This window comes from Cygnus olor, chromosome 4, assembly GCF_009769625.2.
Source record: "Cygnus olor isolate bCygOlo1 chromosome 4, bCygOlo1.pri.v2, whole genome shotgun sequence".
Classification (NCBI taxonomy): Eukaryota; Metazoa; Chordata; class Aves; order Anseriformes; family Anatidae; genus Cygnus; species Cygnus olor.
This window is the reverse complement of record NC_049172.1, coordinates 7,719,300-7,744,826: the sequence shown is the minus strand read 5'-3', so window position 1 is coordinate 7,744,826 and position 25,527 is coordinate 7,719,300. Positions and strand designations below refer to the sequence as shown.

The window sequence follows — 25,527 nt, the reverse complement described above, 5'->3', positions numbered from 1 at the left end:
CATATCTACTGAGTGGCAATTTCGCATTTTAAAGGTAATGTGGCATAAGCATTGGCTGACTTTTGAAGTATGTCTCAAGCTAAAAGTCTGTGTATGTTAGTGAGATGTGTACATGCTCAGTACCATAAAAAGTTGAGGGATTGAAATATTTAGTCAGTCACGTCTGAAGATTTTGCCCAAAATACATCATGGTGCACATCATAGGTAACTGTGGAGTATTAAAATGGTAGACTTCCCCCAGAAAAAGTAAGCAGAAGGCAGCCAGGAGGGAGTAGGAAAAAAAGATGGGGGAGACGTTCCCAGCACCTCCTGCAGGTTCTGATGTGGCAAGGAGTGGAAGAAATTACAAACATTTGAGATAGAGCACTCATCTCTTTGCCCAGTCAAATACAATTATAAGTGGGAGTTTGTTATTTATCAGGCATATAAGGTAGAAGAGGCTATAAGAGAGAAACAAGGCCTGGTGAGGTCTCTGATAACAGAAGCCTCTCTCCATCGTCTGCAAAAACTGGTGTGAAGGTGATTTTTTTACCTATGCATTTTCTTCTTCCACAGACACTGGGCACCCCTGCTTTTTTGATACCCATCTCTCTCATAGTCCTCTTGCTATAAACAGCTTCTGCGATTTCAAAGCTACATGTGTTAGCATGCAGGGAGATGAGATGAGGTGCCTGTGTGATGGAAGAGGGGTAGTGCCACAGTAGATGAAAACTGAAGAGAGAGAGGTATGAGAGAGGGTAGTGGGTGAAGAAAATGGAAGAGGAGGTGAAGCACAGTGTTAATTTGCAGTAACGTGGTTGGTCATTGAGTACCCCACAGCGGTGTAATTTGACAAATTCCAGTGATATTTCCTGAATAATTTAAGTAATGACATTTTGCAGCGGACGTGCAGCTCTATCGCTGGTTGAGTGTCATGCAACACACGCACTACATTTAAACCCACTGGACACTACCAGGGAAAATGATCTTTTTTCTTGCTGGCTTGTTCCAGGAGGTGTTGGCTTAGCAGGGCAAGGGGAGGGAGACAGGCTTGAAGTCTCAGGGGGCAGCACCAAGTGCAGCTGCCAGAAAAGCTCCCAGAGTTGCCCGCACACTGCTGGCTCACATTTAGGGGCGAGGGGGCTCCTTCCTGTAGCCTAGCTAAGGCCACGTGCATATTAGTCAGTAAACAAACCAACTGCCTGATAAACAATTTAATACCTAAAGACTGAGAACTTAAAAAAATGAAGCACCGTACTTTTATCTGTATGGGACTTGGGCTACACAAGGATAGGTGAATCAAAAATGGAAGTGGGATGAAAGCCCCAGCTTTGGCTGAGAAGCGAAGCAGCTCCACGAGTGTGATTCCGCTGCCTCCATGGCACACCTCCTGCGCCTCCAGCAGGCCGCCAGCGCCTCAAAGGCAAAGAAGGGCAGCATAAGGGAAGCTCTTGCCTCCTTTCCTTTGCACCATCCCGTATGTGGGCAAGTGAGGAGGAGGCAAAGTGCAGCAGCTGCCAGCTTGCTTCTGAAGGGGGCTTCCTACGTCGGTGCAAAGCTCTGAGGCAGCACTGGCTGCCTTTCAGGCCCAGAAGATGCCAGCGATGTGTGGCGAAGGGACCGTACCTACGGTTCTCTAGGGCTGGGGTGAAGGCTTTCTGATTAGTCACCAGGGAATGGTAGGCGGCTAGACACTATTTAACATTATTTGTTTTGAGTAACAATTCCTGCTCACTGACAGAGTTGGCATGGAAACCGAATCAGCACTCGTTTTTAAAAGGGTAGTCCATTCACAGTGAGGTTAGTCATCAGTGGGCAGGCCGAAGAGACCCGGGCTGCAGCTGCTAACGCACTTATATTTTCTCCCCGAATAAGCAGAGTACTCAAAATGGTAGCAGGGATACTACCCTAACTTGTATGAGAATAAAAGGGCGTCTGTTGAGAATTGTATTACATGGTTTGAATTGATTTGGTTCTTTTTTGTTTTGTTTTGTTTCATTTTGTTTTGTTTTCTAAAGAGGGAAGAGTTATTAAATTACCTGAAATTCAGAAGGTTCTGATTTCTAGAAGATGCCTTATATTTTCACAGATCAGTTGAATTTAAACAGTTAACACAGTTCATATAAACTGTGGTGCTTGTAACAATGTGGTGGAAAATGGTATAGTCCTTTAAAGGCTCTAAGCTTAGCACTAGGGCTTTGTGAATGTCTCGTCAAGATGGAACCCTGTATAGCACACACAAAATGGCATTTTCAATTACTTTCCAATTGTTGATGAAAAAATTCAAGATGTGCTTATTTCCATCATATTTTTGCCCCGCACAAGGATAGAAGCAAAGATACTGCTGCTGGTTTTCTGAACCAACTAGACTGAGGCAATACTGATGGCTAAATTGCCATTCAGCAGCATTTCATAAAGTGCCTGCTGGCATCCTGTTCTCAGATGCAGAATGATAAATGTATGCATAAATTTGAAAAGTTTAATTTCATGCATAACCTTTGACTTCTGGCTTTTTGTATACTCAGAAATATATACTATAGACCATTCATTCCTTCTTCATTGACACAGGATTTTGTTTACTTTACAGTAACTATTTACATTCAGTGCTGTTACCAAATTGCTAATGACACTGACTTCTCTTTTCTTTGTGTTTACCAAGCAGATAATCTAAGTGATGCCCTGAAAAAGCTGAAGATAACAACCACTGACAGCATGGCAGATAGCTTGGAGGGATGCTTGGACTGTCTGCTTCAAGCTCTGGCACAAAACAGTAAGTTCTATGGACCTTTAAAATTTTAAATCATATCATGAGATCAGTGAATAAAAAGGGAGGTAATAAATTATGTCTGAAAGACTCACTCAAGCAATGGGCTGCTAGATTGATTGCTCTGGGTTTTGTATTGTTTTTTTAACCCATATATGTGTGACATTCAGGTGGTAACGAAGACAGTGGTAGGTAAATTCCCGATATCTGAAACAGCTGTAGTCCAGTCCTTTTTCCAATATTATGAAGTAGCACAAGAACTGTGAAAATTGAGTGAAGATTTCTTCACATGAAAAACAAAGGACAAAGATGGACAAATGAACTTGATGGGACAGGGAGAGGGATATGGGAGCTGCTTGCTAATTCTGGTTAAAAGAGCATGGTTTCCTATCCATAGTGTATTTTTCCTCATATTTCCGATTTATATTTCTTAGGAAAGTAGTTTTAATTAGCAGAAGTGGGCCTGCTATCCAAAGATGGTCCAAATTTGACAGCTAATATGATAACAAAAATAACTTAAGAATGGAACAAGAAGAGTTTGCTTGTTTTTTTTGTTTGGTTGTGGGTTTTTGTTGCTGTTTTTTTTTTTTTTACTGAAAGCTGTGGAATGTGTGTCCCTACTCCTAGCAGGCAGAAAGGTATGGTAAATGAAGATGACAGCTTATGAGACTCTTCCAAGTTTAACTTTCTTAGCACTTCACATGGTGGCAGAAGAAAAATCTGTGTACAATTTCAGGTCAAAAAACTTGTCAGAATAGATACAAGTCATGATTAAACTTCCTTTTTTTAAACATAAAATGATGGTCCTTTGTAAATATCAGTACTCTCAAAAGTATATGCTATCAATCAGTCTTGTTTCTTCCCCATAATGTTATTCTACAAATCACATCATTTTGGTTTTCTTGGTGTAAAATACTTCATGAGTTTTTTCACAATAGGATGTAAGTTCCATCCATATCACATCAAAGATGTCATGTGGATAATAACAGTCTTTGCATTTAATGGCAGTGGTGGGGTTTTTTTGTTTCAATTTAATTATTTTGCAAGGAGATGTCAGCCAGGAAATAATAAACTCTGTTTTTTAGATCAACCCATTTTTTGAAGATGATGAATCATTTTTATAACAGGTTTATTTATTAGGCATATCCAATTCTTTAATCCAATTTTCAATTGGCTTTGGTATTTCCAATATTTTAAAGTCTAATGCTTAAACTTAAGCAATAAAAAGAAGATGGTATGAATAATGACGATGCACTTAGTGCTTAGTATAAATAGCAGAGTTTATCATTTTGCCTATGAAGGTTGCATAGCTGTGTCACAGCACAAGTTTGGCAGATGCAAAGTAATTTTGACTAATGCACAGCAAACATACCAGTGCTTCCTTGCAACCAGATGACTCTCTTCCATTGCAGTCTGGGGCTTTACTCTTCTTTCCAAAATCCTTTCTCTTCTGATCTTGTGGCTGCCAAATCAGATAAACAGATTAGGATTTTGACCTCTCTCTTCTTGGGTAGTTTTACAGAATTTAGCTCTAATCCCTGCCTGGTTTACCATGTTTTTTACATGTAAGTCAGTAATATGAATATAACCCTGATGAACTGCCATGTGATACAGATCTGTACATTTTTTCAGTTGCCCAAGATAGAGGTAGATTTGGATCACTTCACTTAAAGAATACTGAACTAGATTGACAAGAAGCAATAAAGGTTCTTAAATACAAATACCTTCAAACACACTTTGCTCCCCCTACTACACTTTGCCTTTTCTTCTTTCCATTAGCCAGTGAAGATGGTGACTCTTTTTTTGCTATTGCTTGGTATCTGTTTTCTCTCATATTTTCTGTGCCTTCTCATCTTCCTGTATCACCTTTCATCGCATTTTCCTCTGCCCAGAAGATAATCATTTTATCCACCACCTATTCATTCTCCTCACAATGATTTTATACATGTAGTGACATTGCTTACTAATGCACAGGTTAGGCAAATCTCAACTCTAAGTGGAGGTAAGGACAATTAATTTCCAGTGGATATAGAGATCTTCCTCCACTAAAATTCTTAAGTGGGCTGCCCTCAATGGAGGTGCAGTTTCATATATTTTTTCCAGGGTGACCAAAAAAACACAAAAATGTTTAATAATGATCACTTATTGATGACTTGTGTGAACTTTTCATCAAAAAGCTGAAGTAGAAAAGCACTATTGCCCTTTTTCAAATTGCTCAGGACATTAACTGCACCTTGAATATATATATCTGAAAGACAATTCAGATGATATCCTTCAAAACAAAGCAAGCAGTAAGTTGTCCTCCAAAACAGAGAATACGGTTCCAGCTTTGGGTAATTAAACTGACCTTTCCATTTCTAGGTAATTAATTTTCCGGTTTGACAGTATCCCAAAGGAGAGGATGTATTTTGTGATAAAGATTACTACCCTACAGCTACAAAGTAGAGGAGATTAGGTGCCAATACGCTTATACCTCTGCCTGTGTTCTGTGGAGAAGAGAGTCAGCTTTCTTAGTGATCAACTATGCATCCAAAATTTGCTTCTGATACCTTTGAACTAGGGAAGACATTCTTTGCTAGTGCAAAAAGAGAGTATGAAAAGGCTTGTTTTACAGAAACTATCAAAGTAAAGACATTAAAGAAAGTATGTTTAATGATAATCCAATTTAGGGGGAGGGAAGAGCCAAAACGGCAAAAGCATTTTGTCTAAAATAACTCACTAAAAATTAGATGGGTTAGATAGGACAGTTTTTTCAACATCTTGCTAGTAAATTAGGAGCCTATAAATCAGTTGCTTTTCAAGTAAATTAGACAGTTTGATACCAAAGTTTTACTGAGTTTCCAGAAAACAGGCTTTTGTTCCCAAGATAGTCTGATGATTTTGAAAAAAAAATTCAGAAAGAAGACAGGCTTCTCTTTCGGCATAAATTTGTAAGAACAGCAGCTCGTTCAGAAGACTTCAGAGATTATTAGGTAAATTACATGTAATGGATTGGTTCAAGAAGTAGTTATAGTATATAATTGTCTTTCTAAACACTGCAGTCTGTGAGATAGTTGAGCTACCAATATATTGTGATAGTCCTTCTTCCTTTGACCAAGCAGCCAGTGAATGTCCTTTCTCATAGTTCTTATCCATCTAGTTAACTTCTTAATGTTGATTTATTTATTTATTTATTTGGTACGGTGTGTACCATATGTACAGATTACATATATGATAATATCATATAGATGTGTTACAAACTATACCTCTGTGTATTAATACGTCTCTCTCTCTCTCTCTCTCTCAATATATGTATTATCAAGCAAACATTTAGGGCTAAATGATCACAAATGTTTTACCATTAACAAGAAGTCAATCATTTCACAGAAATGACATAATTTATATTGGTAGATAGGAGCAGTAACACGTAACCCGTAACCAAAATAAGACAACATGACAGAATGGTTTAAGAGATGACTTCCATACCCGTCAGAGAACATAGTTTAAATTGTTTAGAGTCAAATACCCATTTTGTCATTTTAAAATGTGATTTTTTTCATGAAACATTTTTTTTATACTTTAAATCAATTTCTTTTTAAATAACTTGATTTGCCTGAAATGAGTTGAAACGGGAGAACCAGTGAGCTACGGTGCAAAGACACACTGTTACCAAGTTTCTGCCAGATAAGTCATGTTTGGGTACCTTAAGAATAACCTATTATTAAAGCAGATTTTACAGGACTAGTAGTCTAACCTTTTGTGACTATAAATATATATATATATATATATATATATATATATATATATATATATATATAAACATACATATATGTTTAAGGTAAGGGAATTTACCAGGACTGCTCTGAAGACTGTTCATACTGTACAGGCTGTCCCCAGAGTGCATGGAGTGATGCCACAATGATTGATTCATAGCTAGTCTCTTCTTTTGTGGGTAGAATTAAATAATGTCTAGGTAGATAATGTGGAATATGTTTTACATGGGAAAGTTTCATTACTTATGTTTTCGTATAACATTAAAATAGCAATGTTTCCACTGGAGATCCTTCAAAGAAAGGTAAAAGCTGAGTAATAATAATTAGAAGTCAGATTGTTTATACTAAATTATAGGTTAATTGTAACAGAAATAGTTTTAATAAAATTTCTCAAATAATGATTCTACTTTCCCTTAATATATTCCCATGTGTATGATAATATTAATGAAATTTGCATTCTGATTATAGTTCAGTAAGTCATCATATTAGAGTAAGAACAGAAAAATAATCCATGCGAGGAATAGACTTTATTTTAATAAAATTTTATAGGTCTGTGATTTCATTGGGAGTTCACAGTGGGATCTTAAGTCACATAACTTATAGTTATATTCACTAAGACTTAGAAATGTAAATATTATTTTAACTTACATAATATTTACTGTATTTTTAATACACTGATGGAACCCACTCCCATCTACCACCAGCCAAAAACCACAGTTAAACCCTGTGTTAGTACAAAATTGTGTTTTTAACAAAGGAAATAAAAATGTATCATTCCCACAAGTTCAGTGTAGAAATACTGCATCTACACAGGAATTTTTCTACACAAAGAACTATTACACTGCTTTTAATTGCTAGCTGCATGCATGCAGCATATGTTGTGGCTGTTGCAGAAACATAAGGTAATTTCCTTAGTCTCCAACAGTACAGTGACAGGTTTGGTTCCGTTTACTTTGCATGCAATCTTTTAACTTTTTCTTATGTTAAAATGTTACAAATTACTTTCTTCCAATATCATATTACGTACCATATAGAAAGGGATGGCGAAGTTGAGATGAATGTTGTAGCTCTAATTTCTTTTTATGTCATCTGTTGTTTGTCCTTTTTTCTTTTTTTTTTAACAATCCTTTTGTCAACCCATCACTTGTTTGATAATTGTAGTACCTTGGAACATGATACCCCTTGTCTAGCCTTATGTGCTATTCTGCCATTTGTCACACCAACCAAATTAAGGCATATGCGTACACACGTACTATACTACACAAGGGTGAGTTGGATAATAATTTCTGATAACTGCCAGTAAATACTTAGCAAGTCAAATTGAAATGTTTTTAGCTACTATTTGTCTAGGGAGACAGCAGTAAAGCCTTTCACATCTGAGACCTGGGTCTGAAAATTCTGCACAGATGGTTTCTTCAGGAGACATTGTTTGGAGAGACATTTATTCCTATTTATGCAGATATTTTAGTTCTTATGTGTCACCAGCGCTTGTGGCTGAGGCCAGTCATATATACTATCTAGAGGCACTGGGTAAAACTGAGGGCTATAGGCTCAGAGAGGTAGCAATGACAGGGGGATAAGAGATAAGCACACGTTAGAAATGCTTTACAATAGGAAAACATACCTTATTTTGTGAACTTCCTCCAGCATTCCCAGTGAAGTCAACTGGCATAGCTGGGGACTTTGTACCCATCCTGTCCACCATATTTCTGAAAGCAAAACACAAGTGCTTGATCTCCTTCCACCCAGCAGCATTCATAATTTCTAAACAGCTGAACTTTCTGTATTTTAGATCTCCGAAGGCAGGCTGTGGTGCATGATACATAAGCAGTGTCAGCAGCAGAGAAATAGAGTCAGTCAGCCATGCACTGAATGAATTACTGGCTTCTACCAAATCAGGAGGTGAAATTCATATATCACGTGGCATCTTTTAAAAACTATATATTAAACAAGTGGCTCCATTGTCTGTCCTGTACAATTTAGATGTATGGATATGGTTTGGTGTGTTACTGTCAGGAAAGAATTTTGCTGACCTGTAAGCAGATAGTTTACAGTAATACGAAGTGCAGAATTATCATAACAATTGGAAAAGACAAAAAAAAAAAAAGGAGGAATTAGTTTGTCAGAGCATTTGATTCTGAGATTCTGCAGCTTTTTTTTTTTAATTCAGCTTAAAAACAACAATGCTAAGATTAACTGTGCATTGCAAAATGTAATTTCATTTTGTGTGTAATATGTTAAAATTCCTTCCATTATAATTTGAAAATGTTTAACAAACAGGGGTTGTTTTCATCCCCTTCCCACCCCCTCCCCAAATAGGCTAGAGTAATAAACAGTTTGCCTTGTAGCTGCTTTATAATAAAGTCTGTAAAGAAAAAAATGAATTAAAGTCTGCAGAAAAATCCACAGGAGGAAATGAAAGCAAAGAGAGCTCTGGTAGGTGAGTCTGAATGCATTTCTCTCAGAGAACATTGTCATGTCATCTCCCTGGGTTCATTGTGAAGCGGGGAGCAAGTTCCCTTCCCCGGGGCTTCAGACTGCCCTCTGACACCACAAAAATATCACATACTCGTCTGAAGCCCAGAGCCATCTGCCTACACGTCTTGGCCATAATAGTGAAAGCTTTATATTTGGTGTGATATTTTTGCTAAATTGCTGTCGTATTTAGCAACTTTGAAATCAAAGGGTATTTTGCATGTTTGTTATTTTGTTTTAATTGCAATTACAGAAGGACATTCTCTGAAAAGTCGTTCTTCCCCTACATACAAGTGGAACTGAAGATGCAAGGGAGGCATATTTGCTTGCCTGACTGACAGAAATTCTCAGTGCAGATACTGCAGAAAAATGACATCTAATGACACCATCTCTAGTGGAATCATTAGACTTGGTGTATTACTGAATGTTATTACTTTTTGAATAACAAAAAGTAGCAGAGTATTACTACATGCTCACGTTATTTTCTATTTTGGAACCAAGAACTATGTTATGAAAAAGAAAACAATTATTTGGTTTCAAGAGTTTTGTTTTAAGAGCACAATGTTACGTGTTTTATTATTATCATAATTCAGAGGATGTAGTAATTGGAACTTAAATTGTTTTATGCAGAAAAAAATCTGTGAGACAATGGATACGTCTTCATCCATTTATGATTTTATTGGCTCAAATATTTTCAATTTAGGCCTTAATCAATGACAGCCTAAACTAACAAAAAAACGTGATAGCTGAATTGCAGCTAGGAATCTAGTTTTTTATACATAAAACCTAGGAAAGGTAAAGGTAAACCTAGGAAACGTTACATGCTGGAGAAGAGTATTTTGACAGATTATAAACTTAGATTTCTGGTAAGAAGTAGCAAATGCTCTATTCTCACATCTAAAAAGATATGACTATGTACTGCCAGATTTTGGGAATGGTAGGTTAATCGGATAGGGAAGTACAATAGCAAACAATATTGGCCATTGCTGCATATTATTATATAGTGATTTATACCTATGAAGTGCTGTCTCATAAATGTTACGTCTATCAAAAAATAGTTATCCTAAGATCCTCAAATAGAGGTCCACAAGAAAGGACTGCCTGGAAAAAGAAAACTAGAAGGAAATATCGGTTTTCTTTTAAACCACAGGCCTTCTGGGACAATTATTGCAGTAACAACAGAAAAATGAAAATGTTATTGCTAGTCCAGACATGCTGCATTTCAGATACAAGAGGTTATAGCAGACATAAATAACCCAGATTTGACAGATGAGAAATCTGAAAATTGGCTGAGAACATTATTTTTGGCTCTGATATTCTTTCTCAGCGTAAGAGGCTGAAAATGCCCACTAATCCCAGCCTTCAGCACCTGGCTCCAAAAAATGCCTGGCGTGTGACTGAAGTGCAAAGACAAGCACACGCATTTCCAATCATTTTTTACACGTGCTGTTTGAGAGGCTGCCTGTGAGTTTGCACGTTGGTGTGTAAAAAAATGCTGAAGCAAAATTATGCCAATAAAGATAAGCTTAAGTGAGAGGGCAGGGCCCCATTTTTGAAAAAGGGGTTAGAAATTTTGTAAAGCAGTTACAGTTTAATGAAGAAGGTTTAAAATAACACACTTTACCTTAAAGACGTGACTGGCTAAGATGCACAATTTTCTATTTGTTGAGTTATGCTGATCACTGATAAGGAACCATCAAATGACACAGGAAAATTTTAGCTTCATGTCTGAAACTGCAAATTTCAGCATTATTGTAAGGCTTCTTTGGTATGTCATTTTTTTCTGCCTTTTTTTTTTTTGCCCTCCAACATATTTTAGCTGTATACTGTAAGCCCTGTTTTCATTTGTATATACTCACTGTGTCACATCAGAGAAAATAACACGATGTTACAAACTTCCTGAGCAAATGCTAGCAGGTCTTTTCCATCACTTCCTGCTGTTTCAGCTTTCTGGTGTTGAGATCGTGAGCTCAGCCCTCCTACCTAAAGCTTCTGTTCAGGTTTTCTCTTGAAAGTCACCAGTGGGTTTTCTGAAACCCCTTGGATCCCATTTGATGGCATCACAGAGGAGGATGCGTTGGCATCTGCTAAAGAAAATGGTGGATTTCAGCAGAAAGTACTGATTTCTCACTTCCTTCATCAGAGATGAAACTTACCATCCTATGCCCTGAATCTTCTGTAGACACTTGCCTTCAAAGGCATCTAGTTTCCTGTCTTCAATGTTTTGGTGGATTTCCAGTTCTCACAACCATATGTTAACACAGAGGTTATATCTGAGTTGGAAATCCTTGATTTTGTTCTGTTCTTTATAACTGTGACTTCCATATGCTGTCGAGTTTAGCTTGTACTCGTACTCTTCCTATAATTGACGTTACTTTTTCTGATCTTCACTGGCCATAGAACAATTCAGAACAATTCCTGTACTGGAGGAAAAAAATCACAGAAGATTCAGAGAGAATTTTTTTGTAATTGCTAAATTCAGATCTCACCTAAGAAATATTGGCTTAACTGATTTTTTTCAAATGCATTGCCACTGCTGATGCCTTTGATTTATGAAAAAAAAAAAGTTATTTTTTCTGTTTACCTACCTTTTTTCTGTTGTCTTTTTGTACATTTATGGCAGTTCAACATACATGCACTTAATTGCAGAGTCAGATAAGTGTCTATCTGCTTAACTTGTAGCACATCAGAATGCCATGCTATTTCAGAGAAATGTTGTGCCTGTTTAGTACATACAGTATTAAGCAGTAGTCATTTCATGTTTTGTTTCTGTGATTGTCTCATACATTACTATGAAAGTAAAACACTGGCTACCCTCCCAACCCAAACATAGAAAAAACTAATCTGTAGAACCCTTTGTCCTAGCAGAGTTATTCTAAGATACAAAAATTACCTGAAATTACATTCATTCGTTCCCATTGATAGGCATTTTAAGCTGACCTTTTCTGAAGTATAGAGAAAAATCTCTACATTTCAGAGGTTGCTCAGGCAAACTTCACCATAAACAACACCAAACTAACCTTTTGCAGTTTTGAAGTCAAATTTAAGCAGAATAAGAGTAAAATGAGGTGTCTCTCTTCAGGTACACAGTGACCGAGTAACAATGCTTTCATAATTGTGAACTTTTCCACAGCATTATAGCCTAAAACAAAATAATAACCATCTGTAGGCCCTATTCTGACACTCACATGTAGGATTAGCTTTTGGCTACTGTCATTTCACATAAATAAAAAAGAGCACTCAGCACCCCCACAGATTTAATGCTCATTACTGCCGAGTGAGCTGCAACAACACAAGCCTGTGGACAAGCACAGCAAGACAGCGTAGTGCAAGCAAGTAGGCAAGCAATGATACCAATTAATCAGTGGCCTATTAATAAGTAGTGGAGTCAAGTTGAACGTTAAATTTCCTTGCTCTCTAACTTCTCTTTGATCTTTATCATTGCCCTTTCTTCTTAGCAGCAGTCTTCTTTCCAGGTGGATTTCTGAGCCTCCTGAGGTCTGCCCTCCATATTCCTAGCATCTGTCAACCATGAGTGATCTTGGAGGGTGCCTATTGTGTCTGAGCAGAGCAGCCCTGCCTGCCTGTTAGTCCTGATGTCTAACACTGTCCTAGCCTGAACACTCAAACGGGCAGTGGTAACTTACGAAAAGGAAATATGCAGATGAAAGCTAGAATGCCCTCCTCCAAAAAGGCAAGAACAAAACCATATTATTGCTAATTGTCTACTGCTATCTATAGTTGTCTACTGAGATGACAGTATTCTTTAGCAAGATGATGGCCTTAGCCCGTGACAAAGATTTTACTACTTTGTTGTTCCTGCTTTGTCTTGGAAACTGCTAAAATACTAAGAGTAGCACTGAGCTACCTTAGCTCAGTGTAGCACCTTCAACAACAACTGTTCTGTGTATGTTGGAGACACGAAGTGGTGCCTGTTTAGCAGCTGCTAAGTCTTGATCCAGCATCTTTGAATTCAGTGGTGCAGGGATAATTCATTTAATCTGTCTACTCAAACCAAGAGAGGGAGAGGGAACAGAAACAGAAAAGTTGAGGCTAAGTGGATGAGTAACAAGGAATAAAGTAGTACATATTTTTTAAACGAAGGAAGGAAATGGGAGAAGGGTAGGACAGATTTAAAGATTTAAATTTTGAAAGAAAACCAACAAACTAAATGTACCTAGGTACCTAGGCAGTGATGGATGCCATATCTTCTTAATTCCCCTTGCTTTCTGCAACAGCTGCTCACACCCAAAATCTCTATTGATTTAGCTCAGTTACTGAAGCACAAATGTTTAGAGCACACAGTAAAATTAGTAAAAGGAATATAAAGAAAGGTCCTGATTCTGCCAATATTTCCATGTATTCATACCTTGAAGGACATAAATTCATATGTGCTGTTAGTCCCACTGAGTTCAAGAACTATACTTGTATAAAGTTATGTAGATGTTCAGATCTAAAATGTGTGTAGCCTCTTCTTGCAACTCCTTTGTTACGTGTCACCATCAGTCTTGATTTCTGTGTGACAGTAGGTGTCAAGGGAAGCATTCTTTCTTCAAAGGTGTATTTCTGGTTTATTTCTTTAGTACACCATCTTTGGTGTCCTATAAACCTGGTCTTCTTGATGAGGATTATAATGTAATAAAATGTAAAGCAAAAGGCATAACACAAGCATTTAGCATTTACAGTGGAATTATACTTTACATTTAGATTAGCAAAAAATAATATAACATTTAACATAATTTGGAATATTTGGCATGACAAAAATAATTTTGATTGGCTTGTAAGCATAAAATCCGAGTCTTACGCTCACATAGGTGGTGATAGTGGATTATAGAGGAAGAAATTTTTGACAGGAACATTTTCATAAATGAAATGAGTTTTGATGAGAAAATGAAGATAGTACTTAAAACCCTGAGGAAGGTGTTATATATTCTGCTGCCAGGGAAGGCTTAGAGAGGATGGAAACCATCTTAGTACAGATGCTGTTGCTACTGGCTAAAACATTCCTTTGCTATACCTTACACTGTGCTATTCCTTTGTAATAACTTACACTGCATCCCTCAGAAAGTAACATTACCAAGAAAATGCATGTTAATTATTTTTCTATCTTTTGCCAGTATAGTTACATCAGCAATAGGGTTTTGCAGGCAAGAAACTGTTGAACTGAAAAGACCACGTCTTAGACCAGCATGCTCACACAAGCAAGAATTTCTAGTCTGCCTCGGATGCAGATAATCTCTTGTAGCAGAGGTACAAATCTAATTGGGCCAGCTCAGCCAATTAAGCTCATTGCAGTCCATTAGGTTTACTTGAGAAGACTGGTAGTCAAATGCCTTTATGGAAGTTGGGGATTCTGATGGATATTTTGTAAGAGGGATTTTTGTCTCAAATACTGCGTTATAAAGCATTCTTTCTTTTTGCTACAGATGCTTCCTGCATCTTAGCTCATGAAACTGCTGCATTTTTGTGGCACTGTTTACCCATAATGCAGAAATGTTTCATCATAAATGCTGTATATTATATATTATTACAGTATACCTATTTAATTAGAACATACTAAATCAAGGTGACTGCTTTTTATTGGACTATCTCCCAGTAAACTGGCCTAGCCTAATGATACTGGATAGTAATCACTGCTGCCTAGTGGGGTTATATTTTACATAAATTCCTCTTAATAGTGATATATTTAGTTAGTGCCAAATACTTAAATGATGTTTATCCAAGTGTTAAATTCCAAGGACTATTTGTTGAATATACAATGTGCCAAATAAAGATTAAGTATTATATGTTCCTTCTTCTCAGGAGGCCTCAGTGAACAGTAGTTCCAGATAATAGAATATAAAAATTTCTTTTTAGATTGTATTTTTGAAATGTAATACAGAAGCAGAAGAAAAGGCCTGTTCTTAAAAAAAAAAATAAACAAAAAACCAACAGTATTTATAGAGAGCATGTAATTCTCAATTTTAGGTCTGAAATTTCATTCTTAGCTTTGGCCCAATCCCTTGTGACTTACAAACATGATCTTTTTTAGATTAGGTTTTCCCTTAAACTGGTTTGGCAGCAAATCTTTTTAAAAACATCAATAGCTAAGAAAAAATATTTTGTATGTAGACATAGTCTCTCAGATAGCACTGGGCAGAATTTTACGATAGGCATTTGAGCTTGCTTGAGAGCACTCTTAAGAGATTGCTTACAAGGAATATGAAACATTTCCTGAATATAGAATATGCAACTTTCAAATCTGATTGTATTTTTAAATTGAAATCTGTTACACAGATTGAAAAACTAAAACATGAGGATTCTTAAGGTTGTACCTAAGGTCCTGAAATAAATCCAGTTGGTACAAGCAATGGAGGAGGCAAATTAAAACGTGTGCACAAGCTGAGTATAAAACATGAAGGTGCTCGTGGATGACATTTGTACTTGGATGCCAGACAGTGAACTAGGCAGCTGAGGCACTAATTATCAAACTCTTTAAGCAACTGGGCTACCAAAGTGGTTACCTCCTGCAGAGGGTCAATCAGAAATGTGGACAGGGGGAACTAGCAGCTCATATAAATCCACCAAACTAAGTGTCAGGGCAATAAACTAGGTCCAGCTCAGGAAAACAGACTCCTAGCCGCCTAACCTTAATATTCTGCTTTGTGCTGCAAAGCCCCCATGGAAGTATTCATGTGTATGTTTCTTTACAGAACACAAAGCTGGCATGTGTGTTTATTAAATTTCATCACTGGTACCTGCAACAGGCTATTCAAGTCCTGAGTCTCGTCCTGCAATTCACTTTTATTCTTTGGATATAGCTTTTGGAGTATTTAATCAGTGGGAATCATGCAGCTAGCTGGTTGGTGAATCTGTCTCTCCATCTGTCCTTCCTTCCTTGTTAGAGCTGAGATTTTAATTACAAACATCTGTGCACTATCTCTGTTTCTTCATTAAAAAATAGGAGCTGAAGTTGCCCTGTTGCTGCTGGCAGTGACAGAACAGAGCAAACACCATGCTGAAAACATTCATACAGCTAAGGGAGAATCTTCCCTCCCTCCTAGGGGTCTAGTTTGAAGGATACATGAGCAAGCAGATTATATTTGTGGGGAATTCCCTATGTGGGGAGGAGTGTGCCAACAGAAGATGTATTTATACATTTAATTCTCTCTCTTTTCTTTTTCTGTAAAAACAAATCTTGGTAATTGGAATGGTCTTTTTGGCTAAGGTATGTTAAACAAAAACCTCCTTTCTCTGTGGTGTATGTCTTGTTGCATGAGATCACATTATTTGTTTTACTTAGGTTCTTTACAACCCACTATTTGTGTTCTTTTAGTCAGACTAAAATCTCCATTTTGTGGTTTGGAAAAAAACAGCAGTAGGATGCAGAGAGACAGACAGTGCTTCTTGCGAGAGGCAGTATATGGTATATGATGCGAGCATCGTACGTGAACTTTTTTTTTTTTTTTTTTTTTTTTTTGCTGTGGTAGATAAGAGAATGCACCAGTTAGAAAGATATCCCTTGCTCCCTTCGTTCTTTTCCCTTCTGTCTTTTGAGGGAACAGATGGAAGGTTACTTTCATGATATATGTGGTTCATCATTATTTATTCATGTGTTCATCCTCCTCTTTCTGATGAGTACATGTGGGAGGGACGTTATAAAGCCAAGGTAATTTTCTGCAGTGGTTTCTGAAGGTTTATAAAACATCTTTGCAGCTAGAAATACATACATTTTTCAAAAGACTAACATGGTTGGCTTAATAAAGAGGACGCTCATGGAGCTGCTTATTTACAATTCTGTGGTGTGCCTCATTTCTCATGTAAAGCTCCACAACAAGGGAATTATTGCAGTGCTAGCCTTCGCTAATATGGGGTTATTTTAAACTCTTTTTCTTCTGGAATAAGAAGTTGCTTGCACCAACAAAACATCTAATAGTGTAACTTAAACTCCTTATTCAAAGAGAGCAGGAACTGTGCACCAGTATTTTTCTTCTGCTAGCAAGTAGTGGCAATTCTGACAGGTATGCCTTTCCCTTCCCTTTCCACTCCCTGCCTTCTCTTTCACTTGAAGATGGAGGAAATGATGCAGAGATGAGAAAAGAGTGAGATAGAGAGGAGTAAAATCTAACAGGAAATAGAGCTGAGAGGGGAGAGAGAATTTAATTTGAGACACTCATTGGATTTTTTCTTATAATGATTTCTGCCACTTAATTAAGCAGTCTGATAGCCCCGGTGCTCAGCTCTCCAGCTCTGATCTATGGCATTAAAGAATTGCCTGCCCACACCCGTTATTATTCTGACTTCAGGCACTGCAAAAACCATAAAAAGTGAGGATATTGACATTTTAATCACCCTGCTATGACATTAATAAGATTTTGGAACTATGTGATGTAACATATTCTTCATCTTGATATCTAGTGATATAAAGAGACATCTAAAGCTGCAGGATTGACCTTAGGGCTTTCCTCCCCCCAATTATGCTGCCGTGGCACAGCACCGTATTGTACTGTGTGCAAAAGGACTGTTTCTGAAGCAGTATTATCACAGTCCTGCAGTTTCTTTCCTTCATGATAAGGGCAGTCGGTGCTCTATGGGTGGGTTATTGCATGCAGGCTCAAAATCAGGCTTTAAAAGAAAGCATTTGAAATCTGGACATGCAGTTAGAGCAAAATGGTTTTGAGGTGCGGCACCCTAATATCAGGCTGCCTTGATTGTCAGGTTTCCTTAAGGCACAGATTGAACAGATGTGAAAGGGAATGCGGTTATCCTAAAGGAGTTAAAATGGTAAGCATAAGGCAACTTGTTAACACATGATTAATGTTGAGTATAATTCCTGTTTTCTCCATTATAGAAAGTGTGAGAGGAGATTACATGGTGAAAGTTTTGTCTAGATCTTTCTTGCTCCTATAGAAACATTCGGTTTGCATGCCTCAGCTGCAATTGACAATACATTGAAACAATTCAAAAGATGACAGTTGAAATAAAATTCCAAAAGAATTTAGCCTCTAATGTTTTTTTTTTTGGAAGCCCAGAATAAAACTAGTATGCAGCAGGTACACGTCCTTAGCAGACTCCCTTTTTCTTGCATACACACGCAAACAGGAAGGCAGGCAGGCCTTCTCCAGCCTATGAAGAGAACAAGCAAAGGGAAGACTTGAGGGTTGCCTATGCTAAAACCATTTCTAATGTTCTGCAGAGGAAGTACAGGGCTTAGGGAGACTTGGAGTAGACAAGCTGGAGCACCCCTATGGCATTTTTAACTCACTCAGGGTAGAGCAGAGGTAAGGGTGTCCCTTGCCAATGATGGGAGACGTACGCTCGCTGCTGGTAAATTCATCAGTTTTCCCTCTTTCATAACTATCAAAAGTTTGTTGGTGGTGCTCAGCCTAGGTAACAAGAACCAGTGGGATGCTGTTTTTTTGAAGGGGAGAACATATGCAGGTGTGGCTCCTGTAGTGCTTAAGAATAAAAAAGTCAATGTTCTGTTTTCATCCATGTGATATCAGCTAGCTGATATCCCAGTTTCCAACGGGTGTATTAAGCACTGTGTTTTTATTGATACTCTCTTGCTTATCACAGTTAAATAAATCAGAGCATATCTGCTACATAAAACTGGCCTGGAGAAGCATTTAATTTTATTTTCCCACTTCTTGCAGGATATATTTTGTCCTGTTTATGTAATTTATTCTTTGCACAGTAATAAGTCCATCAAACTACAGATCATAAAAATAAGACTGGATACTGTATATCTTAGCAGCGTGGCAGGAAAAAATGCATTAATGTCTCCTGCCTACTAATTCTGGTTAACATCGTACAGGTTCACAAATACCTACATGTCCAGTGTTGAATTCTGTAGTCTTGTTTTTGAACTTAAGAGAGGAGAATCTCTTCCTTAGTAGACACCTAAGAAAAGTCTGGACCAGTCTCTGGTCCTGTCATGATTTTTTCTGGATTCAAACTTTTCTTTCATCCTTACATATGTACAAAGTACGTGCTATAAGTCAGAACTTGCAAAAGCTTGCAAATAAGTAAAAAGCTCCTTTACATTGCATCTTCAGAGTTCTCAATGAGTGTAAAAAATCACAATTAATTGGACTGTAAACAGCTTAATAATAATTAGCATGTATATTATGCTTATATTGAAATTAATCTTCATTTCATACCTAATCTGTTTGTAATCAGACGTCATCACTGTATTGTAGATGAGTAGTCCTAGCCAAAGACTGGCATCCCAAGGTAACACAAGAAATACAGAAACACAGAGGCATGACTGCAATCCAGGCTAGAAGTTTTCTCCCTCGAATCCCTATTCTGTCACCTAGACATCACTGGCTCCCGGCCAGTGAAGCATGTACATACCATATGTGAGCCACAAAGCCAACGTGAGTGACCTCTACCAGGCTTGTGGGGGCTGCTGCTCAGGGTCAGCTCGGGCAGCTGTCCCCAGCGCTTGGAGCATGGGTTGGCTTGGAGCTGCCACGAGTCAAAAAGGCAATTGCAGCCCTGAGAGTAGGGAGTGGGAGGAGGAGGGTGAGGAAAGAGGAGGCAGAGTGCCCAGTGACATGTTGTTAGCTATACACAGGTGAAGCTCAGCTAAAAAATGGTTGCAAATTGCTACTCTAGAAGATTACCTGGTTGTGGTGCACAAAAAAAAAAAAAAAAAAAAAAATTTACTTGTCTAGGGGGAAAGCAGAGAACGTTTTATTGAAAAAAAAACTATTGGATTAATTTAAGGCCCCTGCTTTGCTGTTTAAGAGCATCTATCCCTCCCTTTACTCCCTGATTTGAAAGGTTCTATATAAAAGCAAACCCATTGATTACTACTGTTGCTGCCCAGTCTGACTGTCTTGTTAGCTCTTGATAGCACCACAGTAAGGGTGCTTTTGAGAAGCTGCAGAAAGCAATGCTGAGAGGTCAGCCTTCTCAACACTGAAATGCCTGACAGCCAGCTACAGGAATAGTCTACATCGGTTTCTTGCTGTTACTGGCAAACTCTAGCTTTTTTTTTATTTTAACTTGCACTTACCTTAAAGCTTTTATTTTAAGTGGTGTGAGGGGTTTTGTGCATGTTTTATGCATATCACACTCATATTCAGCTCAAATATGCTGTTATTTGAAAGCATTAGCAAAATACATTTTAGCATCTAGTACCTTATGTTTAATTGCAGTTAATGCTCGTGTTCAGTGTTCATTTTCAGTTTGTACAGAACATTAGGCCAGCAGTGCTGGGTGGGGCCTTATTACGGAGCAGCTGCACAATTCCTTCAGTGTAACAGGCAGAAGGAAGAAAAGCCTTGTCCTGAAATCTTCAATCTCTATTACAAGGACTCTTATTTTTCCCTTCCTTTCTACTGGGACTATACCGGAGCTACTGTAGGTTAGCAGAGTAACATAGAAGATAAGCAAGCTGAGCATAAGAGGAGTCTAGACTAGGATCTGTTTAGCTCTCCCCCTTCTCCAGTTTCTGACTCCTATGCTGCATTATACTCTGCCCTCAGGTGTTAGGATTTCCCCATCATTCTTTGAATGTTTGCCATAACTAGTCACTTCAGAGTACCATTCCTGGATTTTTTACACAGTACTTTAGGCTGCTGCATATCACTCCATAGCCTTTAGTCTTTCTGCCAGTCTCTACAGTAGTTGCTCTATGTATGCATGAGTATGTATGCATATTTGTTTATATAACACACAGTCACCCTATAAAGATTAATTGATTCTGAATGGCAAATTGTAAAGATGTATGAGCACATCATATGAAACAAACATGAAGTAGCCGTCTGCTTCTTATATGGGAAAACAATCACTTTGAGTATTACCTTTGAGAAGATATACCTTTCCTTTCTTTCTTCTTTCCTTCCCCCGTGCAAGCTGATGCACAAGTCATTTTTGTGTGATGTGTTTTTCAGATACGGAGACGAGTGAAAAAATCCAGAAAAGTGGAGTTCTTCAGGTGTTCGCGAGTCTGTTGACGCCACAATCTTCCTGCACAGCAAAAGTAGCTAACATCATAGCAGAAGTAGCCAGAAATGGTGAGGTTTTCTACAAGAACTTTTCTGCTGGAACATCTTCAGTTTTTCACCTCACTTGTCAGTATGTTTTACTTCATTTATGTTTTCATTTTGTAGATTAGACATCTTTTTCATATCTCTCCTTTTCACTCTTTTTGTTTTTGTTGTGTCAAATTTTATTTCTCTACTTTTCAGTACAATTAAAACAGCATTTGGCTGCTGGAAAATTTTCAGTCCTTACTTTCATGCTATTTAGTTTTCAAGACAATCACTAGTGTATGTTATCGGACAGAAATAGCATGCCATTAGCTTTAAGAAATGCATATGGAAAAAAAGATGTGCATCATTACATTACTATGTTACGCATAGTTATAACAGATGTATGTATAAATGTGGTTAAGGGATAGCAGATCGTTACTTTGGTCTGAGATTGGTGATAACATTATTATCATTATATGGCCATTGACACCACACCAAAAACAGTAATTCCCACCTGAAGAGCACTGTAAGTGTTAGAGTAAGAACACAAGATCCCAAATGAGAATCAGTGGTCCATTTTCATATGTATTATAAACATACAGTCATATAATGTGGAAGATAATCTAAAACTACTTATTTTTTCTTTAGAAATAATTATCTTAGAGCTCACCCAGTACCCTGCATACCTTAAGCACACAAGAATGGCCTAATTTTTGCAGGCAGGGGATATGGGCAAACTCTGCAAGGAGGGTAGAGGAGGTTTGTGGCTGACTTTCCTCACTCCTTGACTTGCTGCTCTACCAGCCAAAGAAGCACTGACAGCGTTTTGCACTTTCCTTCCCTGGGGGCCAGGGGGAGAAAAGAAGGATGCCCCTTACCTGCTGTGCACAAGCAGTCCTGGCAGCTGAATCTGTCTCCCTGTGTAAATTGTCATGCTGGTGTCTCTTCAGAGAAGGGCCTACATTATTGCTGATTGTTTCCACATTCCTTTACCACCTTTTCCATGGAATCACAATACTACAGCTTCTTACTGATAGCCTCTCTGTAATCTCTTCCACCAATTCTCTGATTTTGAGACAATGATATATATATATATATATACACGAATGTTCAGCAACATTACCAAGATAAGAAGATACACTTTGTTAGTTTATAAGTTTTTAGATAAATAACCTGTAAAAATGTAAACATGGAAATTTAAACTTAGAAGTGTTTCAGAATGATGGAGATTCGTGCAGCCCTGTCACATGTTCCTCCATACTTAATAAATGCATAAGTATATTTAGACTATTCCAGTTGACTGTGCATCTTCAAGTTCTTTTAATCCTCCCTTCTGAAGTAGGAGCTAGGAATAAAAGCAACGTTCACAATAGTTTCACTGATTACGATGCACTGTTTCCTGAAAGATTCTCTATAGAGCATTTTAGCCAGTATCTTTCACTCTGAATTAATAAATGAAACCTCTGAATAGTTTTTAATTTTTCCCTTCTCCCTGCCAGGTTTTAAATTGCTGTTATGAGTACGCTCTTCAGAACAGCTGGCATTTTACCTGGTTCATCATGCAAAATAGCTTTTGTCTTTTTCTTGGAGTTAATTAGTAGGCACAACTAGGACCTCTGGCAGCTAAGGTTAACGTGAAAGTATTCAGAAGTGCTTTAAGGTGCCTACCACTTTCAGGACTGAGATGAGCTGGGTGTTCCTCTTTGGGTTCTATCTCTGTTGAAATAGTTGCTTAAGCAGGATAGTAGGGAACACCTCATTTGAATTCTATGATTTTCTTTGTCCTCTTAAATGAGAATGCAACTGTTTCATGTTTATATTGCATCTTTTTTCAACAAGCTTCAGGGCACTTTGAGAAATTTGCATTATTGACATCATACAGATAGTAGGCATTAAACACAGGCAATTGAAATTATTTCCCTGTGGTCTTGCCATGCAGCTCTGGCAGAGCTGGGAGTAGTGCCTCTGACTCTGAATCTGGACTTTACCAATAAAAGAACATCTTTTTCTTCCCCACTCCTTGTTTTCCTTTCCCATTCCCCTCATGTGGTCTTCCATCCCACCTTGCCACGTAAAATCCCTCTAACTTGCCTGCTTGGTTTTATCATATTTCATTTCTTCCTTTTCATCACTTTGTGCCCTTGCTCAATTTCACCTCTCCAGTTCACGTGACTCTTCCTTCTCCTAATACTATATGTTAGTCTCTTGTATCTTAAAAATCCAAACAGACGAAAAACACTTGAGTCACTCTAGTCTCACCAGCTGCAGCCATTTCTCTTTCAACTATAGGCCTACTGAAGGCTCAGATGCATTTGCTACCTGGAGTTTCTCTCCCGACCTTTTAAATACTCTTCTGAGGTCTTTAGTCTTTTCTTCTTTGCTAGATTTAGGAATGAGAAAAACATCTTTGCACTCTATAATACCACAACACAATTAAATGTCTCTGTTGAAAACTTGTCCTCCACTGGTTTATGGTACTCTGTCCTTCAGTACTTCTCCTCCTAACTTTTTAAGTGATTCTTCAGTGTTTTCTTCAAAGGATCTGCTTCCCCTCCAGGTTAGTGGAAACCTTCTGAATGTCTCTGTTATTGGTTACTTTCCTTTTCTGCTATTTCTTCTGTGCAAATATAGTTGCAGTTAACACATTTTTGTTGCTAACAGATCAGTTTTGCTATGTATGGCACCACTTCTTTTACTTCTTATCCTTACATGACCTTGATAAATACAGGCTTGCTCAGCATATTGCCTAATGAATTTTTTTTTTTTTTTTCTGAATGAGAGACTGAAAGCTTCTGTTCACTCCAAATAAGAGGGTGTTTGGAGAAAAGGTTTCTTACCCTTACTCACCACATGAGAAAGACCCCAAACATACAACAGCACAGACTGAGACCTCTACCTCTAGAACAAGTTACCATTTCCTCTCACAGACCAAGAATTTAAAAAAAAAAAAAATCTGATCTCTGATGATGCCCCATAGTAAACTATCAAGTTCACGCTAGTGGTGTCTCAGTGGCTGCTTCTGTAAACTTCCCTTGTGAAATGAACAGTGCAGTGCCTAACTACAGATCCTCCTGGAGACCAGTGCTTTATCTCTCTGGCACCAGGATAATTCTCCACCTATGACTTGCACAGATGTAAGAGAAATACTTTGGTTCCCTATCACCAAGGGACATAGCAGGAAAAAAGGACGGAAAGGTAGAGAGTTTCCCAGTGGATGGGTCCTCTAACTTTCCTCCCATGGTGGAGATCAGTTAGACTGTGGAAAGGTACAGGGCTCACATAATCCCTCTTGTACTTCTCATTCCTTACCTTCCAAATAAAGACCCTGTTACTTGGCTTTGTTTACTTCTATTTTATTTTTCCTAAAGCAAAAGCTTTTTAGGAGTTCTAATTATGGAAACAGAAGGTTAAAAAGTGCTGCTTATTTTGGGAGTATGAGTACTAGCTTTAAGTCATCTCTTGTGTAATTCAGTAGTTTATGTTTGTTCAAGCAGAGAAAAAGTTTGTGAAATCACTTGTTCTTTTCAGCATTTCTTTATGATTCTAAAAACATGCTCAGTCTGATCTCTGTTAAATTAGTTTCCATGGAAGTCAATTAAATACTCTTAATTCCTTCTAAATTAACAAATAATAACGAATTATAACATAAGCCCAAATCCTGACCTTGGGCTTGTTCTCTGAAAACCTGCATGCAAACTTACATTGTTTGTCCATGCATATGTTTATTCTTACAAAAGGCCCAGTTGCGATGCCAGTGTAACTAGAATGGAGGAAACTGAAAATAGCAAGCTTTCTTTAACAGGCTTTTCCTTTTTTTGCAGAATTTATGCGGAACCCATGTGTGGATGCTGGGTTGATCCCTCCTTTGGTGCAGCTGTTAAACTGCAAAGACCAGGAAGTATTGCTTCAAACAGGACGTGCCCTGGGCAATATATGCTACGATAGCCGTAAGTGTTGAAATATGCCATCTTTTGTAGATGCTCTTGTAGGAGGGAAGGGAATGTTTTGGTACTTGTACATTGTGTACTGGGGGTCATTTTCCACTTTTCTTGACTTTTATTTGCTACACGCAGCTATTCTGATTGCATGGACATTTGTGCATCACACTTGCATTATGCTTTTGTGACAGAAAGAATAAAAAAACTGTTAAAATATCGTGGTACAATTGGAAATAATATTAGAAGAGATTTGTGGGCTTCAGTGGTTTGTTTTGTCTTTTTATTAAACATAATGAACTAGTTTTTCAAAGACCAGGTGCTACATATACAGTGTCCTGAATGGCTAATTAGTCTCAAATAGAGTCATAGGGGGTTAGTTAGAAGGGAATATGTATATCTTAACCAGTCTCAAAGATGTGCAGAGCTACATATGTGGGTGAGAGGGATGCCTAAACTATATTGCTGATTCTCAAAATTCTGAAGTGGCCAATCAATTGCACCAAGATTACATACTGATATTTTTGATAGTTCGGATTTGGGGTTGGTTACTTTTTAGGTTTTTTTTGGCCACAATAAATATTGCAGTGTCAGGCATTAGCAAATTGAAATGCACTTGTGACTCCATGTCTTTATATTCATATGAAGCTATTAGA

At 37.8% G+C, this 25,527-nt stretch overlaps 1 protein-coding gene across 10 annotated transcripts in view; it reads left to right on the top strand.

The window, feature by feature from the left end:
* The window catches only part of RAP1GDS1 (Rap1 GTPase-GDP dissociation stimulator 1), a 97,467-nt gene that overhangs the window by 29,501 nt on the left and 42,439 nt on the right, over positions 1 to 25,527 (top strand). For 4 of the 10 annotated variants that reach the window (XM_040556712.1, XM_040556707.1, XM_040556713.1 and 1 more), the window contains exons 2-4: positions 2,639 to 2,749; positions 20,856 to 20,978; positions 24,758 to 24,883. In XM_040556712.1, coding sequence (XP_040412646.1) covers positions 2,639 to 2,749; positions 20,856 to 20,978; positions 24,758 to 24,883 — 360 coding nt within the window. Of the gene's footprint in view, positions 1 to 2,638; positions 2,750 to 20,855; positions 21,040 to 23,353; positions 23,494 to 24,757; positions 24,884 to 25,527 lie in introns of those variants that run through there. The other 6 variants (XM_040556709.1, XM_040556714.1, XM_040556710.1 and 3 more) reach the window with 4 other exon arrangements.